Source organism: Poecilia formosa, unplaced genomic scaffold (assembly GCF_000485575.1).
Source record: "Poecilia formosa unplaced genomic scaffold, Poecilia_formosa-5.1.2 Scaffold6, whole genome shotgun sequence".
NCBI classification, from domain to species: domain Eukaryota; kingdom Metazoa; phylum Chordata; class Actinopteri; order Cyprinodontiformes; family Poeciliidae; genus Poecilia; species Poecilia formosa.
This window is the reverse complement of record NW_006799945.1, coordinates 2,164,642-2,183,006: the sequence shown is the minus strand read 5'-3', so window position 1 is coordinate 2,183,006 and position 18,365 is coordinate 2,164,642. Positions and strand designations below refer to the sequence as shown.

At 37.1% G+C, this 18,365-nt stretch overlaps 2 protein-coding genes across 2 annotated transcripts; one reads left to right on the top strand and one right to left on the bottom strand.

Moving 5' to 3' along the window:
- Positions 1–613: 613 nt before the first annotated feature.
- Positions 614–5,690, bottom strand: ndufa8 (NADH:ubiquinone oxidoreductase subunit A8). The gene is made up of 4 exons (XM_007566746.2): positions 5,498–5,690; positions 3,596–3,759; positions 2,029–2,194; positions 614–781 (listed from the first exon to the last, which is right to left on the bottom strand). Exons 1-4 carry the CDS (start codon positions 5,546–5,548, stop codon positions 644–646), a joined length of 519 nt encoding a protein of 172 aa, XP_007566808.1. The 5' UTR covers positions 5,549–5,690; the 3' UTR covers positions 614–643.
- A 175-nt stretch (positions 5,691–5,865) lies between these two features.
- morn5 (MORN repeat containing 5) lies at positions 5,866–17,897 on the top strand. Its single transcript, XM_007569737.2, has 5 exons — positions 5,866–6,106; positions 6,228–6,375; positions 7,856–7,967; positions 9,220–9,351; positions 17,669–17,897. The coding sequence occupies exons 1-5, from the start codon at positions 6,060–6,062 to the stop codon at positions 17,764–17,766; spliced, it is 537 nt and encodes a 178-aa protein (XP_007569799.1). The 5' UTR covers positions 5,866–6,059; the 3' UTR covers positions 17,767–17,897.
- The last annotated feature ends 468 nt before the right edge of the window (positions 17,898–18,365 follow it).

The window sequence follows — 18,365 nt, the reverse complement described above, 5'->3', positions numbered from 1 at the left end:
TCTGTGCGCGCTGCCCCTCTGGTCTTCTTCCAGTCCAGGTCAGAGGCAGGAAGAGCGCCGAGAGAAAGGGAGGAAGCAGAAGCCTCTTTCTCGCTGGCTGCAGGTACTGACCCTGAGCTCTGACCTTTAACTTCAGCTTGAATCTTTCTGGCAAAACACAGCTCTACAATTACAGCTCTAAATACCTGATGTTGCTACGGTTACAGAAAGTTTAATATGGGTCATGTGAGTAATAAGGAGCAAGCAAGACGCAAAAAAACTCCAGAAATATAATTTAAATCTTTATTATCTGACAACAATGACAACTTGTTGTTTTTGTTCACTCATTACATTTACAGAAATGTTTAAGAAAGCTGCATGAACTGATTAATTTTGTTTTCCCAATCATCTGTTTTTCTTTCCTTCATCAAACTGTTTGACAAAGACGGTGCGTTGCTGCTTTTAAAAAGGCTGTACAGACATGAGCCCTGTCCAAATCCAACCACACCCACAGAAAAAGGTGCTAAAAGCTCAGACCTGAGCGATTTAAACCACCTGATATCATCATTACATGGATGCTCATAGCTAGCCTCACTGTTTTTGGACAGAAACCATGACTTTGGAGGGTGATAGATTGTTTTGTTTTTTTTCTCCTGGTGCCGTTTCACCAGGTCCAGAAGAATAACCTGCTGCCATGTTTGGCAGGCTCCAGTTTGCCTTCGATTGTCGGATTGGGCTCAGGACGCGGTCTAGAGTGGTAGGGGTTCTCTGGGAGAGGCCGCGAGGTCGACACTTTGGTTACCTGTCAGAAAGCAAATGAAAACATATATATATATTCAAAGGTTTATTAGATGTTCATTGCAGAAGCAATCATGTCTTTACAGGTGAGTATGTTACCATTATCACAGCATATCAACGTTTTAAAATGGTTGTGATTCTGCTTAAAAAAAACAAGCATTATAGTGTGAAGGCAGAAGATTCTGAATTCGGTCCCCTGATTAAAAACATTTAATTGGGGTTTTTAATAGTTTATACAAACTTAGATATATATACTGCTTTAATTAGACCATGTTAAGAGTTTACAGTTTCCTCCCCATGACTGTCCTGCTGAATAGAACTCACCAAGATGATCTGTTTCCAAATCAAACTGATCTGGAAACAAATCAGTAGTAAACTAGTTTGTGGAAACTAGTAAAATAGTTAAAGTTTACTTGTAAACTAGCCAATTCAACAAGTGAACTAAGCTGAAACGCCTCTGAAGTGAAGAATAGGAACTCAACTATGACTAAATCTTATTCTTTCAAAAAACTATTTTTAGTTTGCAGGTTTTAAAAAAAAAAAAAAAAAGATTAGATTCCTAATCTTTTTAGTAAAGATCATAAATATGTCTGATGATCTGATTCGTTTGAGTGCAGGAGAAAACATATTTTTGATATTTCAATTTTAACAAAGGGGAGCCGTTGCTCTAATACCTACACTGTCCAGCCACTTATAGTTTAACATTCAAAGTGGTCATAGAGTAACATAGCACTGACCCTTTCCACCTGCTACCTGCAGTCCACTGGCTGAAGAGAAAAGTTCAAGATTTTTCTATCGCTTATAAGAAAAAGTGATTTGATTGTTTAAAAACATCAACAAGCAGCTTTGTACTGTTTACTAAAAGGCCTGGTGTGAGCTGACTGCCAGTTACAGAGTCCAAATAATTAACCAGGACAGTCCGTTTATACTCAGTAACACTCTGTGCTACTCTATGAGGAGGAAAATGACTAAACAGATTTAACATATTGCAAAATGTAAATAACAGAACAACATGTAGATGGTGTTTATATTTATCATAAACCTCTATGTCAAAATTAGAGTAAAAATTAATGTCAGACACAACGTTTCTGTTCATTTAAAGCAACTGGATCATACAATGTATTTTTGCAATGCCATCAGATTTTGAAACTGTGTGAATTTTACTCAAAGTTCAGATGATGAACATTTTGTGTTGGGGTGTGTATAATCAGCACAAACAGAGAACCACAGTACATTCCTCGTCTGCCTCACCTTAGATAGTTCTCCCAGGTCAGGTCTCACCCAGCCCAACTTATCAAGGACACAGCTGTCAAACGCTTGCTGCTGTTTGCGGCAGTGACGCAGTTCTGCCAGGTTGGTGTAATCCAAGCAGGTCCAGTACTCCGTGAAGGACTCGGCACAGTTTCCCTTGATTTGTCTGAGATGTATACAGACATGCAATTAGATTTCAATCTGCTGCTAAGTATGGCTCGCAACGGTCAGCAAGGAAAAAAGTTTTTTTGTTGTTTTCTGGTTTTCAGAAATGACATTTGTTACCTACAGAAACATCAAAGCAACAGACAAGTGACTTATTGCTGTAAAACTGAAGACATTTTTCATTCAAAACTAGAAAAATAAATTGTTCACAAACGTCCAAGTAGGTCAGACCAATTTTATTGTTGTAGTTATTGTCAAAATGTCAGTATTTTTTCAGTCTTGGAAAATGCTGACTCCTATATGAGATGAAAAATAATAAGATCATGAAAAACAGCAGCATATGTTCTAACATTTGTATGGTTACAGCCTTATTGAATACCTTTTACACAATGGAAACCAACTGTTGACATCAAAATGTGTCTTGGAAAACAAGAAGTAAACAAATGTTCAACCAAAATTTTGAAGTTTTTTTAAATTCACTTTTATAAAAAATATTTTGTATAAATCATTATCAAGGTGTAAAATGTCTTATCGTTATATGTACAGAAATTTGGAACTACTTTGACAATTAAAGATCTCTTCTGTGTAAAAAACTTTAAACTTTGCCCTTCTCAACACGTCAATCTGCCACATAATAAAAAAAAAAACCACCATATATACTGTCTGAGGTTGAATTTCTGAAATATTTCATAAAATATGAACCTTACATCATCAATCCTCCCTCCATTCAGCCTTAAAATCTCACCAGCTTTTTCTCCTACTGTCGTTCAGCACTAGTTTTTGTTACAAGCCTCTACAGCCCATAATAAATTGCAAAGCCTAATTGCAGAACAAGACACAAAACCTGAAACTTTTTAAAGCTTCAGCCTACATAACAGCTTTGAAGTCCATAAAAACAACTATCTAGGACCAACATTTGCAACTTCAGACCACATTTTCTTCCCACATGTCCATCACTGAGTAAGAAACATACAAACTCTGACCACAAACCTCTTATGACCAGAGTTTCATATGGACTCCTAAAGTCTGCACTGTGTTGGCTCCAGCGTTCAGCCACATCTTTAATCACTCTCTGAGCACGGGACCTAGGATCCGTTTTGCAGATGACAGCAGGCATGCAATTTTTAAATCGGAAAATGTAATTATTCTTCACAATCAACAGAGTGCTGAATTCTCTCAAATACCAGAAGAATATTTCTTCTTAAAAAGGCAAAGAAAATTGTTACACACTTATTTTTCACCCTTAAATATGAACCATGAACTCAAGAAACCAGTTAGTCAACCAATCTTTCTAAATGTCATCTTGCACAGAAGCTAAGATTTTGGGTAAATGCGCCAGGCACTGTTTCCATTCTTATGGATTAGGGATCACAAACATAAAATGCAGAATAACTAAAGTTACCTGAAGAAGTTAACGGCACATTCATTGACCTTCCTCCCTTCTTGTATACACTTTCTTGGGTCCTTCTCCTCCCAGCGACAGAGCATAAACTCCTTATTGGGTTTGTCACACTGGGAGCCATAATGGTGTGCAGCAGCCTTCAGAACTGCAGATGAGACGTTTACCTAAAGCAAAATAGAATGACAAAACATTTCGTCATTCTGGGGGTTGTGAAAAAACGACCAATTAAAAAAGGTCAAAATAATTCTTTTTTTTAGCCTCTTCATGCAGCCTAAAATTTTTGCTCCTAAATGAGAGATGAATAAACAAAGGTGTGTCGATTAAAGGCAGATCTAGAATTTAGGGAATGTGCCATTTTAATCGTTTCATCCTTAAAATACTAATCAATTACATTCTTGATCAAGGAGAAAAGTTAATTTTAAGAAAAAGACAATGCAAAAAAAAATATATGTGATCCATGTTTTAAGAAAATCTGTTTCCCACAATCCCCTCAAACGTTTTTCCCCCCAGACGTTTAACTAACAAAGCAGTGGATTAAGCTGTCGGCTATTTGATCCTGGATATTTTTCTTCTTCACTAAAATACTTACTGGATTAGTTGACATGTAAAACACACAGCAAATAAAACACCACCACTGCTTGTGTGGTGGTGTTTTAAAGCATTCAGTAAATGCTTTAACGGGAAATGTAAAGCTAATATGTTTAAGATGTTTTCGAGTATGTTTTTCCCTTGATCTCAGTTACTTCCTGAAAACATGAACGATTAAATTAAGATATGCAATGTATAGGTTTTATTTGCTTTATTAGAATTTAAAGTGATACTGTTTCTAGTCTTTTTTTGATACCCCACCTTCCCCCTTTAATTTTCTAAATTATAAAACTATACTGACAAATGTTTTAGGGTGCAAATCACATCATAGCGTTGTCACATTGTGCACTGGTCTGTTTGCCCTAAACTTTTGTGAGGAGGAAAAGGAGACTTCTTCATTAAGTCTCTTCATACATGCTTTTGTGTCTGTTCAAATGCTCTTACATTCGATGACAAGAGTGTTTTTCACTTTATTATACACCAGCCTTTGCAGCTAAGATATTTATAGAAATAAACAACTATAAAACTTCACAAATCCTACTGCAATCAAAGAATATTTGTCATGTGTCATATGCATTTTTCTGAAGGTGGTACACAGCTTTGTCTGTATCTGCAAATGCATAAATAAACTTCCATTCTTAGCAAAGGCTTGAGTGAACTGCAAAAATACAGACAAAATAAAGACAAGACAGGCATATGCTGAAACAATGAAGTAAAAAACTTGCTAGCAATTGTTATATAATTCTGCACAAGATCTGCCATATTAATAAAAGTAACAGATTTGCTGCATAAATAGTGGTTTTATAGATGGGAATACGACAAAGATCGTCAAGTGTTCCGTAAATTAAACAACTATTGAAATACAGAAAGCTTCCAGTTTATCTCAGTGTTGACAATGACCTGAACAACCGACAGCGATGACCTGTCTTTCAAGGACATATTTTTTTTTTCCCAAAACGAAGCCACCTGAATTGCAAATACAGTTAAACGAAGGATGTAAAGTAGTTGCTATGAAGTCATTGTTATCTAATAAGAAGCAGTATGCGAAATATGACTTGTTTGTCGTGCCGCAAACCAACGTTATCATCCTCTTAGCGTAGTTCCTTCAGAAGGACATACATACATTTGTTTTGTTTTGTTTTTATGGCTGGTGGACGTGCACACAGTTATTTCATTTATGAATAATTCATCTAGCAATTCTTGTAACTGACTTTCACCAATATGACAACTTCAATGGGACAGTTTTAGCAGCTAGCCGGTTAGCTTGCTAGTTAGCTACCATGCCTTCTCTTAGTAACAGCAACCACCGCTTACCTCATCCACTTTCAGCTCCTGCAGAGTCGGTACTTCCAGTGTTGTCGGCATGGCCAACTGCTGGTTTTCTAATTCAGGCGACTGAAATCAAACACGGCAGGAAAAACCATTCAACGTCCTCCTCGCCTGTTTCAGGGACGAGAACGACAAGGCCGCAGAGAGGAAGGTCAGCTTACGTCGTCGTCATCATTCTGATGACGCAGTCACGTACGAGCTATGTGAAAATCTTAAAGCATTTAAAGAAATTATTTGAAATAACTTATTTACGAAAAAATAAAAACAAGTAATCTTTTCGCTTGGCATTTGTTTTATTTTTAATCTTTTAAGCAGTCGGCTAAGCAAAGCGTAACCCTTACCACGTTGCCATGGTAACGTTGCACAAACATTACCCTATCTTAATCTCCTTTCTTTGTGGTTGTGTTGGAGTACATGCGAAAATTACCGCTAGTAACCTTTCTTTCTGACATTTTTATTGTTCTAAATTAAAGTTGTTGGGGTTTTTTTTCCACTTAGTCTTTTTCTATATTTTGGTGTTTCCAGAAAACACAAAACAGTTTAAGCAATGGAGCTGATTGGAAACAGATACAAAGGAAATATAAAACATGGAAGGTAAGTGTATTAAAAAAAGAAGAAAAAAAGCTAAATTGTATTAATATTGGGGCATAGCAAGTTATCAGTCGAGAAGAAGTTGATAATGAATTTGTTAATCTTTTTATTTTTTTAACCATAGGATGGAAGGTTATGGAGAATATACCTTTCCCACGGATACTAAGTATGTGGGAGACATAAAAGATGGGAAGTTTCATGGCAAAGGCGTGCTATACTTTATAAATGGAAGTAAATATAAAGCCACCTGGGAGGAAGGCATAGCTGTAGACGTGAGTTTCTTTGTGTGTGTTTCTTGCTTTAATTTTGGATTGCATCCATCCACATACATGACTGTGTTTCACATTGGTTATACTTAATGCTACATCTGTTCCCTTTTAGCAATCACTCACCATTATTGTTGGGGTAATTATGTTGCTCCCATTATTTCCAAGTATCATGCTTTGTTCTTCCCTGCTCTGATATGATCTTTCATGAGCTTTGCAAGTAAAACGATCATTCCATTTTTTATTTATTTTTTATTTATTTTTTTATCATTGCTGTAGTTGTACTCCATTTTAAATGTTGGCAGCTCTGAACCATGGTAAATCTTGGCTCATGCTACCTTCCACCTGCATTCAGTGCCAGCCTGAGAACCTAGCTCTTTTCAAAGAGTCTTCAGATTAGCTGATGCAGTACTAAGGAGTCTTGTTTTTTCTTTATGTATAATCTCTTTTAGTATTTTAATTCAATATTGAAATATTAGCCATTTCCTCTATTAAAAATTATAAAAAGTATTAGTCGATACAGTGTTTCCAAAGCATGAACTATTGTGGCTTCATACTCTTGATCTTTTACGCATCCTATCATGTTATATCCCTGTGCGTTGAAGCTCACAGCTCAGTTGGGAAAAGCTGTTGACAGGACACATATTAATTATTCACAACAACAATTTTCCTCAACCGATATAGGAGGCGCAGCAAACATGGATAGAGATGTGCTCTGATCAGTTGAAACTTAGCATTAATTTTCTTTCGTTGTTTTTTTTTTTTTTTGCAAAACTGAAAGTGCCCTAAAATATTTGAAGCTGTAATTGCATCACAGTTTGATTGTTTAAAGCATCTTCTCAGGATTGCTGAACAAATTCTGCACAACACCCTTTCCAGATTTGGTTGTGGCAAAAAATAATAATAATTTTCACTTCCTTGGTGTTGCTCTATCACACAAAAAAAAAAATCAATTAAGATACAGTTAAGTTTGTGTTTAATACTTTTGCAATTATTATTCTGCATACATTGTTGGTTTTGCACACAAAAAAGGTTTAAGATATCCATCTCAGAGAGGCCTGTCTCAATCTAAAGACAATAGGGGGAAATATAAATTCTTTTGTGGCGCTTTAAGCGCTGGTAGACTGTCATTTGAAAACCTCAGCATCTACTTATCTCTTCAGAAACCATGTCTGAGGTATGCAGGATAACCCCCTAGACCTCATGTGCAACTGTTTGTGCAGGAACTATTTTCTGTCAAAGAAGTATTCACATGGGAAATTTTCAACAACACTCTGAGCATTATCTTGACTGGTGTAGGTTTGTTTCTGCCTTTCATCTTTTAAAATGTCATCATTTACTTCTTGTTTGTTTTCAACTGTAAAATAAAGCATACAGTTATGCCAAAAATCAGCACATTTGATCAAAAGAGGATTAAGTAGCAACACCGAAACTATTTATGAGGGACAAAATTCTGATTCGTGTTTTCTATGTTTTCTTTCCTAAGGGGACATTTGTCTTCCCTGATGGTCTGGAGTACAAGGACAAGGACTGGGCCTACTGTGATGGTTATGACAGGCGTTTCTACACCGAAATATGCTATGGATTCATACCACCAGGTTGGAGTTTATGTATTTGCTCTGATTCCTTTTTTTTTTCTCTGTTCGGTTTCCTTACAAACACACATCGATTAGTTTAAAAACAACAAAATAATTCACATAGTAGCAAAGTGAAAGAAAAAAATAGTAAAGTGACAGGAAGATAATTGGCAGGTTTAAAGGCTTGGATCAAAATTAGCAAAGAAATCCAACAAATTACAAAACAAATAGAGAAGATAGGCAATAAAAATGTATTCAAATGCTACTTTTGATTTTAAAGAGTGGTAGACTACATATAAAAAAGCTGAAACATTTTCATTTAGATTTTTAAAACCACACACAGTACATCATTTGGATCATATAAGTATGAGATTAGATTGAAATTTTGGCTCTTGAGGTGAATTGTTTTCCAATTTATGGGAATGGGTGTGCCACATTTTTATTTATTTTTTTGTTTCATTAAGTCCAGATGCTTTAATAGCTCTTGCAAGGCCAGGAATGGGAAGTGCCAAATACCACTTAATATGATCTTGCTGGAAAATAATGAATACTTTAGCTGAAAACTGTGAAAACTAGACATTAGAGTTGCACAACAAGACAACATGATTTTTTCCAGCTCCTTTCTATTTTTTTTCCTTCATAGCTATGTCCCCACAACTTTTTGTGAGCTTTAGCATCTCAGCCACAAAAATATCTGTTCTGGGCATATTACTGGCATGCACTCTAGAATTTATTTTGATGTTGCAATAACAAAACTGCTTCGATGTACTTTGTAACGTTACACGTACATGCCTCAAAAGCCATACATGTGCAATATATAGTTTCTGTTTGCACGATATAGCTGTCTAAGAATCCAAATATTCATTGTCAGACTCTGATTTTTTTGGAATATTTTAACTATACTTGTTATTTCAGATGAGGAAAAACTCAAAATCATTGGTGTTTGACCATTGAAAAAACATTATTTGCAATTTTTGGGGCCATCTACTTGCGATCTTTGATGGAGTGACCCTCCTATTATTTGTAGGATATTCCAACATCTGTTTTTGTAATTACCAATAACTGCTTTAAAAGTTGGGGACTTTTCCATCGCTTACATGGAAAAAGAATCAGGTGGAACACATTAGAAAAAACTGAGTAATCAACCAGGAGTCACCTTGGTGTTGCGCAATAGCATCAAATATTATTTTGCCCTTCAAGTTGACATTATGATTATGGAAAAAGAAAAGGAAAAACAAATCTTTAATGCTTACCAAACTTTCTGTTGACACAGGAGAAACTCAGCTGACTAATATACACCCACCACCAGTTATCCCTGATGGCTGCTATGATTGTACAGATGGTTTCTATGACCCAAAAATCAGAGTCATCACTTCCTACTCTGGCGAATTCCTCAGAAATGCAGGTAAAACAAACATGTGGTTCGTGAAAATAAAATATGTTGTTTCACCACTTTTGTAGCCTTCTCACAAAGACAATCCTCACGAACTGATGTCTTCACTGTTACAATGCAGTCACATATTTTGTGAACTGCATGTTGTGAACAAAAAGAGCCTATAGTTGTTGTGTAACTGCACTTTTACTTTAAAGTAAACTGAGCTCGCGTCTTTCAGTTTATGCATTTTTCTTCCACTAACCTTTTGCCAAATTGGCTCGGGCTGAGTGAGGAACATCCAAGCATGCAGGGCCGTGGTGCCAAAGTAAATTAGAAAGATGAAAGTCAAGAGCAAACACAAATTTCCATTTCAAATTATGTACACAGACTTTTTTTTGTTCGGTGAATCATCTTTCACTGATATATAAAGATGTTGAATCTTTTTACTAAGTGACCTCGTAAAGAAATACCATTGCAACAGTAACAGTGTTACTGTTCATTCAAGCCCTATGTTTTAACTTGAACATGTTTCAGTTTGTGTAAAACAAAGAATCCTTCTAAAGGAGGATCAATGTGGCTTTGCAGAACTCTTTAGAGCATATAGTCTTTTATTCATTTTCCAGTTGTCTCGAAAAAAATGTTGAGTGGAGCGGTTGGTGAGACTGCTGTCTTGAAACAAAAAGATCTTGGGTTCAAATTTTAGTCTGTGATCTTTCTGCATGGAGTTTGCATGTTCCCTCTGTGCTTGCGTGGGTTCACTGTGCGCTTCCAGCTTCCTTGGTCTAAAAACATCTGTGTTAGGTTAATTAATCTGCCTACTTTGTCCTCGGTAGTGAGTGGGCGTGTTTATGCAAATTTCTATGTTACACTGTGATGGACTGGCGACAAGGCGAAGGTGAACCCTAAATATCCACCACCGTCCACGATCCTGCAAAGGAAAAGTAGATGTAGATGACGGAAAAAGTAATGTCTCTTTTCTAAATTGTATTTATATGCGAAGGACGCAATTGGAATTTAAAGTCAATTCAGTTAATTCAATCCTAAAAAGTGGAATAAATAAAAGACTTCAGATGTTCGATTATTTTATTTTTTCAACATAATTTTACATATTCCACATAGAATTAAAAAAAAATTACATTCAAATTAAAATATTGTACTTCTGAATAGTGGTGGTAGAGGAGCAGATGTTGCCCGAAAGACCTGAGGGTATAAACCAAGATGAAAGCTTGGAGAGAGAGGTCCAGCTGTGTAGTTCTGGTTCTAAAAGGAACAACCAATAGGATTAGATAAAGAATATTGAATAAGAGGTGGCAACACAGACAATATTGCCTGAGAAGTAGATTTTATGCCTAACTAAAGGTGCAGTTGTTTCATAAATGTGGTTTGAGAAGAACATTTTCTCTTTGCCTATATTCTAAAAGTTTCCTTGGTCTAGGAACGTTTTGATCACAATGAACCTATGGAGTGAAGTTAAATGAGACCCTGTATTATCTGATTTGAAATTTCTGAGTAATGTCATCTGACAGGTATCCTTTTACAGGCTTTTTTCTCTTTTTTTTTTGTCCAAAAGGAAACATTGGATGCACATTTCACGACTGAATCAATGCCCAGAATTTAAAGTAAAAGCAGTCTTTCAGGTGCCCAGAGAGATATTCTCTAATTCTGTCATCCTCCGTTCATCAAGTCTCCCAGACTTGATGTGACACATTGCAGAAAATGATACCGTTGCTCACCTCAGGACCTTACAGGAGATGCTGAGGAATTGTCTGGGGATACTAATCATTTCAGCACTTTGATCCAGAAAGCAACAAACTTACTTGGCACAGGAGGGAAACATGAAGGAAAAGCAAAACCACAGCCATGAGGAGCATTTGAGAAAAGGCATGGAAGGAAAAGCACTGGTCCCCAAACCTGGTCCTCAGGGTCCACAGCACCACTTGTTCTGGGCCGTTGTCTGCTGTCCAATACCTCTGCAATGAAGCACGTATGTCAGAATAGGGAGACATTTAAAACCTGCTTGGCAGTGAGCTCTCAGAGGATCATAACTCACTTTGGTAGATAATGAAAGGATCTTGGAGAAAAATGACTAGAAATGACTGAATGCAAAAACTGATCAGGATAATCACACAGGAAAATCAGAACTAAAGAACAAATTGAATACAGTCTATAACACCAAATATGACAAATAAAACTAAAGTTCCACATATGTCAATATAATAGTTGTCATGTACACACATTCCTCCACCTGAACTTTGGACCTCTGCAGTTTTTCCAGAGTACGATGAGCCTCCTGGCTGCTTCTCTGTTAAATAGTTTCCTTCCCTGACCTGCCAGTTTTAGTAGACAGCCATGCCTTGGTTGGTCAACATTCGTACCATACTTTTGGAAGTTGGACGCTGTATGAGATATTGAAAGCTTAGAACATAGTTTTCTAACCTAAGCCTACTTAAAGGTTTTTCAAAAGCTTATTCTTGCCCTGAAGCCTCTAAGAACAACCATATTTATGCTGACATTACATCAGAAAATCAGCAATTGGTTGTACCAGATTTAATTTAGGGGCATCTTATTAAGGGGACTAATTCTGCCAGATTTTTATTCAGCAAAAATGTGAAATTTCTTGTTTTTTTTTTCACTTCACAATTATGTTTGTGTTTGTCTATCACATAATATCCCATTTAAACGACATTGAAGTTTGTGATTAAAATGGGGCATAATGTGAAAAAGTACAGTGAGCATGAATGCTTGCATTGCCTTTTGAGGCTTTTATGTCTCTTAACAGGATCTTTGTTGAACAGCACCAAGTATTTAAAGACTCAGATTGTTATATCTCATTTTCAAGTATGGCAAAGATTAACCAAAATGTCAGAGTTCTCATCTCTATCGGATTGATCCTGCATTTGAGATTTACCAGCTGTTTGCCCAGAATAACAAAAATAGGTATTCAGATAGAAATCCTGAAAGAAATGTACAAGTAACTCGCCTAAATGTTTTCTTTTTTATTTTTTATGCAGGGTTTGTATTCAGATGAGCTATTTGCAATGTAAAACAGAAGTTCCACCAGCGCTCAGATCTTATTTTATTACATGTAAAGGCAGAAGATAAAATCTAGATCAATATCAGATGCTTAAGATTGCAAAAATGTGCTTTTTATATTTCTTCCTGCTGCAAGTTCTTTACTATTTTAACTCTGGCAGTGACGAACAGAAAAATGAGATAAGGGGGGAAAGGGCAACAGAGAGAGAATATGGGGGAAAAAAATGTGTACCAAAGACTGAAGGCATGAGGAACAGAGCACCTTTGAACAATACTCACTCTTGATTTAAATAGATATAGAGGAAAAACAGGAACTGTGGAATAGATGTCTGCCTGTTTTCGGCCATGGTCGTGTTCATGCCCTCCGAGGGATGTGCTCTATATGTGGCGGCTGATGACAAATACTATTTATGCCTATGAATTCTCTCCCTTTTGTCTTGATATACAACTCTTGAAAGGAATGCTTCTGTATCCTGTAAGGATTTATTTTTCAACCCTGGGAGGTGAAGGCATATTTGTCAGGGTGGGTGTGAAGACTGAATTTATTGCCCAGCGGCTTCCGCCCAGGATGAGGACTGCAAAGACGATGGGACACAGGGAAGACCCGCCCTCCCAGTGGGGGTGCTTACTGTGGCAAGAAAGAGGAAGGAGATCCCCATGCAGCTGTGGATGTGAGGCGGTGGAAAACTCTGCCAGTGAAGACAAACATAAAAAAAAAATGTTGCATAGATGAAGCTTCTTTTTACCTGCATTCTGCTCTGTTAGCTTGGACAGATGTAACTGGGAAGCATGAGCCATGTTTGATTTACTGACCTCCTTGGTTACTAATGTTAACATGGATAAACAAGCCATGCTGGAAAGGTGCCAAGCTGCAAAACAATAGGATCTGTGGCTAATATCTCCCAAGTGGTTACAGATTCTTTTGGAGGACCTCAGAAGCAATTTTTGCATAGCATCTTGCAGGACAAGAATGCGAAAATCTACAGGAAACTGCAGTAGTGAGTGGACATAAATGGTTCGCTGGGCTTAAGAAGTAAGTTCAAACATATATCTCAGTCTTGTGTGTCCTTATTTTCAGCAGAGTGTCTTGGTGAACCTAAAGACGTGTCTTTCCAATACTGTATGTATTTCTATTCTTAAAATAAGATTTAGACACCAAATGAAAAATGTGTCCATTGGTTTTGAAAACAGAAGAAGAAAAAAATGGCACAGACATGCAAGTAGCCAAAACATCCATTCAACGTCGTCGCCGAGTGTGGATTGGGGATGGGGGGGGACAGCATAACGAGGGAAACACGTACAGCCCAGCGGGAAGCATGGCAGCGTAATGAATTCCTGCCGTAAAGGCAGGGAGGAGGAGAGCAACAGCCACAATGATTCAAAATAGCATTAGTACTTGTAAGAGTTGAGAGTCAGGACAGACGAGGAGATGCATGTATGAGCCACAGCAGCAAAAAGATCTGCTGACTAAAGAGTCCTGCATGGTCGGACCAACAGGCCGAAATCGGTTTTCATTGCCACAGAAATCGTCATTTTGGTTTCAGCCCCCTTAAGTCAAATTTCCTTAACCTGATTGGCCTCAATGTTAACAATTTAGCCATTTTTATAAAAAAAAAAAAAAAAAAACATGCATCCACAAATACACAGACAATAAAAATCTGGAATACAACCCACACAGTGGACAAAATGAATATTTCAAATAAATTAAAAATGTCAGTTTTACTTAGTTTCAAGGAGACTTCTTGGGACATTTAATTGTGTTTGAATTTGTTGCTGCTGATTAGAACCGTCGCTTAACTTTGGAGGTGTAATATGAGAGATTTGCGTAATTAAAAAGAAGGAGAAAAGATGCAAAGGTCACATCTGCACAATCAAACCTCCAGCATCATCTGATTGAACACGGTGAGTTATTTTCAAAACAAATCCCCTCCCGCTTAGTTTTTACTGTATGCCCGCTTAAGCAGAATGGCCCGTGTGTTGCCATATGATTTGGTCTCACTTTCCTGTTGCTGGAATGACTGCTTCCATCCGAAACTGTGGACAGAAAACATTCCACTGCCAAGGAAAACACGTCCAGTGACCGAACCGTGGCCTGCTCCCTTTGTCCCCGTCCAGTCGAGGTGTTTTACAGACAGATAAAATCAGCCTGGGCTCTGGGGAGTGGAACTGAAAATTCTTTGGAAATTCTCCCTTTTCAAACATCTTTCAGACTTTCACCCTAAAACTAGAATTATAGCTTAATCCCCTGATCTTTGACTGATGAATTAATGTATTTTTTTTTTAGTTTTAATCTGATATGAAAGCCACAAGCTGATTTGCTGACAGTTTCTGGGAGACGCTTGACTTATGTGAGCACATTTGAAGGTTTGTTTTGGCGTTTTCATATTGTGTGATTTCACTGTAGTGCCTCTACAAACTGTGCATGCAGGATAATAGCACATAATGATCTTAAACTGAGCCTCTGGTAACTGTCACAGGAGCAGTCGAAACTTCTCCTATTTCTGCCTCGGTTTCACTTTAACGTCCCGCAGAACCCCATTATGTCTTATGCAAATCACCACAAATGAAGAAAACAGATTTTTTAATTGAGCCAGGTTGGGTGTAACTCTTTGTGTACATGTGCAAGTGTTAAATCGCAGCGATCAGGCTGGAAGGAAACACTTTTCCCTCAGAGTGTGTTTTGAGGGTTAAGATAAACAGACTCTAACAAGGTGCCATTATCGCTTCCACACTCACTGCTGTGTGCCTTGTATGAAGCTCATCCATGTTTGTTGTCAGTCCAGATCGTTATGCACAACAAAAACTGCTGAATGGGAGTAAAATAAGAGAGTAAATCCTTATGACAAATACACCTGAAGTGTATTTTATTTTTAAGGTCTGGATTAATATGAACAACTATTTATATCTCCACACTTTCCACATTTGTTTTAATCTTCTTTCAGTCTTTATATCATTTTATCTATTCATCCATTTATCCATCCATCTGTTTCCTCTTCCATTCTTCCTTCCTTTGGTCCATCAATTTTTTCATTCTTCTATCGGTTTTTCAAAAGTAAATACTGACTTTGAGGGAAAAATCAACTGTAACGTCTTCTAAACCTTTATAGAGATGCATCAATCAAATGCTTCCTCTCTATTTTTGATTTGTGGGTTTTTTTGTGGGGGGTTTTGTGGTTCTGATCTACCCAATTTCCATGTTGACCCAGTATGATTTACTTGCCTAATGATTGTTATATAGTGCATAAAAGTTCAAGCTGTTGGCTGACACTTGAGCTGAAAAAGGAGGGAGTTCTCAGTTTTGATATACTAAATCGATTGAGGGGGGAAAAATAAGATCATTTAGTATGCACAAATCTCCAATCAGAGCCAATTAAAATAAAAATTGACTGATTCCAATCATTGGCTAAGCATTTGGTACATAATGTTTAGTATTTAAAAATTGGGACATAAAAAAATTGGATGTAAAATATGTGCAAGAGCCCTGAAAATAAAAGGTGTGATATTAGCTAGCTAAATTCTGTCTATTTTTAAGTTCGTGGACTGGAAATGTTATGCTTCAATACAGTGCATGCAAAGCTTAAAATATACCAGCCACCTGTGCCTTCATTTAACTTAAGCTGCCAATTACATGTGACTTAAATCCTCAGATAAACGCTGCTATACAATCTGAAGAGGGCAGAATTACAGCAAATATAAAAATGTCTCAATCTAATCATCATTAAGCCGCGGGCTGTGACTAATTGAGGTCAGTCTCATGGAAACACGGATATTGCCTTCAGTAATTACCTGCCCCATTTTCAACTACGTCACAAAGACGGCGCAAATGTTTGCTGTGGCAGCTGTCGCGTGGCCGATAGAGGGTCCAATTGCCCTCGCGATCGGCGCAGGTAGAAAGGAGAGCCGGGCTGTTATGCCCTTGAAGTGGCTGCTAGCGTCCACGCCCACCACTGCCAATTACACACAATCAGCGCGCGAGCCGCAGACCAGCACCTCTGCATCTACAATAGGGGCCCCGCGCGCTTCGTGGACCCTCGGGGTGAGGCCCGCGAGCGGCTCAAGTGCGTGCAGCTGCGCGCGCTCCAGAAAAAGCTCACTTCCCCTGCAATTAGCTTCTCGTTTCAGCGTCTAACAAGGAGAAACTGGTTTATTATCGGCTCCTCTGGCGGTCGTTTGGTTTATAAAAAAAAAAGAAGAAAAAAAGATTGGCGTCCATTTTTGGTGGGTTATTATTTGTTGGTGTCTGAAGTGGCACTAAGAAGTTATTTTCCTCTAATTGTTAGGCTTATCTTGCTTTGACAAATTTATCCAAGATTTGAATGGCACTTCAGTTCTGCAGTCTAGCGTACAAAACGACCTGCAGTTTAAATATGCAAGTTACTGATTGTTACACTTAAAATGAGCTCAACAAAATGAGCTCAGCCTCTTCGTACTGTGCACCCTTTATACCGGAATAAGAAGACGGTTCATTTTTGTTGTTGTGTTTTGTTTATTGCGATTGTTGATTGTCTTCAAAAACCAGGAGACGTCTGGAATTTGCTTTCAGAAAAAAAATAAAATAAAATGAGTGGAAAAATGTTTTAGATTTTTTTCCTTCTTTCATTTTCTGAAATACAAAGATCTGGTAATGCTTAATCAATGCAGGGGATTTTCACATTGATTTATGTGAAATTGGTGAAACTTATTTAATTTGCCTCATCACAATATGATTTGAATATTTTGTCATGCATAACTGGGTTTTTGATCCAATAAGCGAACACACATTCACTTAAAAAAAATCAAACACTCCCAAAAAAATTCTTAAAGGCCATTTCACTACATGTTTGGGATGAACTAAACCAGTGTTTTTTTCTTCAATGCTAAGGAAAGTATTAGTGCTTTCCTTTTTTCTTTTTTTTTTATTTAATTTTTGCAAAGAAAATTACCACACAGTAAAGTTTACAAACAGTGTTTAATTTGGTCTAGAATATCCCATTGCTTATTTGGAATGCCCAACAGTTACAGATTTTGAACTAGAACTTATGTAAATTAGTCCAGACGCCCCAAAAGTTGTGTAATTACCCCATAACACACTCAAAAAGCCAATTCCAGCATTGTTTTTGTTTTGTGGAGCTCAAAGATGATAAGATACTATTTAAGCAAGTCCATCATTGTTTTTTGTACTCAAATATCCAGAATGCTGTAAAGCAGCTGAAAAAATCGATTTGGTCCTAAAAACAGCTATTATGAAAAATATTTTATTGCTCTGGGAGCAACAAGTAATAGCTTTTGTTTCTGATATTAACAAGAATTTATTTCCATCTAACCCTTTCCACAGATGACAATGAGCATGAGTGGATAGTGAGCACATGTCGCAGGGCTTGGGATGTGCCTTTAACTGATATTCCTCTACAAACCTCTCGCAACCAGAGCTGAGGAGAACAGCAAGATTGTCTTGAAAGTGTTTTAAATTGTGCTACTTCACATAAACTGAGCTGTGGGGGTTTTCCCTCTTTCTTCATTGTACTCAAGACATAGCTGAATAAAGGAAAAGAACTGTAATCAAAGTTGTTTTTTCTTTGAGATGTTTTTTTTAATCCACCTGCAGGATTGTGTGTTTCAGTACTAATGCATCGTTATGCTTATGAAATCAATTCACTTAAAAGTTAAACACTTTAGTTTTTGCAGCAACTGAAATTCATTATTTGTTCCTATTGAGCAAACTCTTCAAGTCAAGCACTAAAGCCAAAATTTATTTTCTAAAAATTTTGTTCCATACTTTTATTCTCTAAAAACGCAGTTAGAAGTTAGAATAAAATGGTTATAGACTTTAATTAAGACAATATAAACTTCAGATAAGCAGGCAGCACTTATTTACATAATCTTTGCAGACAATATGTAGGACCTCTCAGTCACTTAGCTATCTTTTAATTATAATTTAAAAGATACTTTTCTAATGCAGTTTTGGATACAGTTTTCCTGCTTTCTGCCCATCCCACATTAACAGGAACAAAAACAACAAGGTGTCCAGTAAT

Bases quoted from the DNA above. Each gene is read 5' to 3' on its own strand.
- ndufa8 (XM_007566746.2), bottom strand. From the start codon at position 5,548: ATGCCGACAACACTGGAAGTACCGACTCTGCAGGAGCTGAAAGTGGAT. The intron at 3,760-5,497 runs GTAAGCGGTGGT...ATTTTGCTTTAG, and splicing joins AGGAGCTGAAAGTGGATGAG to GTAAACGTCTCATCTGCAGT. The intron at 782-2,028 runs GTGAGGCAGACG...GCTTTCTGACAG, and splicing joins ACCTGGGAGAACTATCTAAG to GTAACCAAAGTGTCGACCTC.
- morn5 (XM_007569737.2), top strand. From the start codon at position 6,060: ATGGAGCTGATTGGAAACAGATACAAAGGAAATATAAAACATGGAAG. The intron at 6,376-7,855 runs GTGAGTTTCTTT...TTCTTTCCTAAG, and splicing joins AGGAAGGCATAGCTGTAGAC to GGGACATTTGTCTTCCCTGA. The intron at 7,968-9,219 runs GTTGGAGTTTAT...CTGTTGACACAG, and splicing joins CTATGGATTCATACCACCAG to GAGAAACTCAGCTGACTAAT.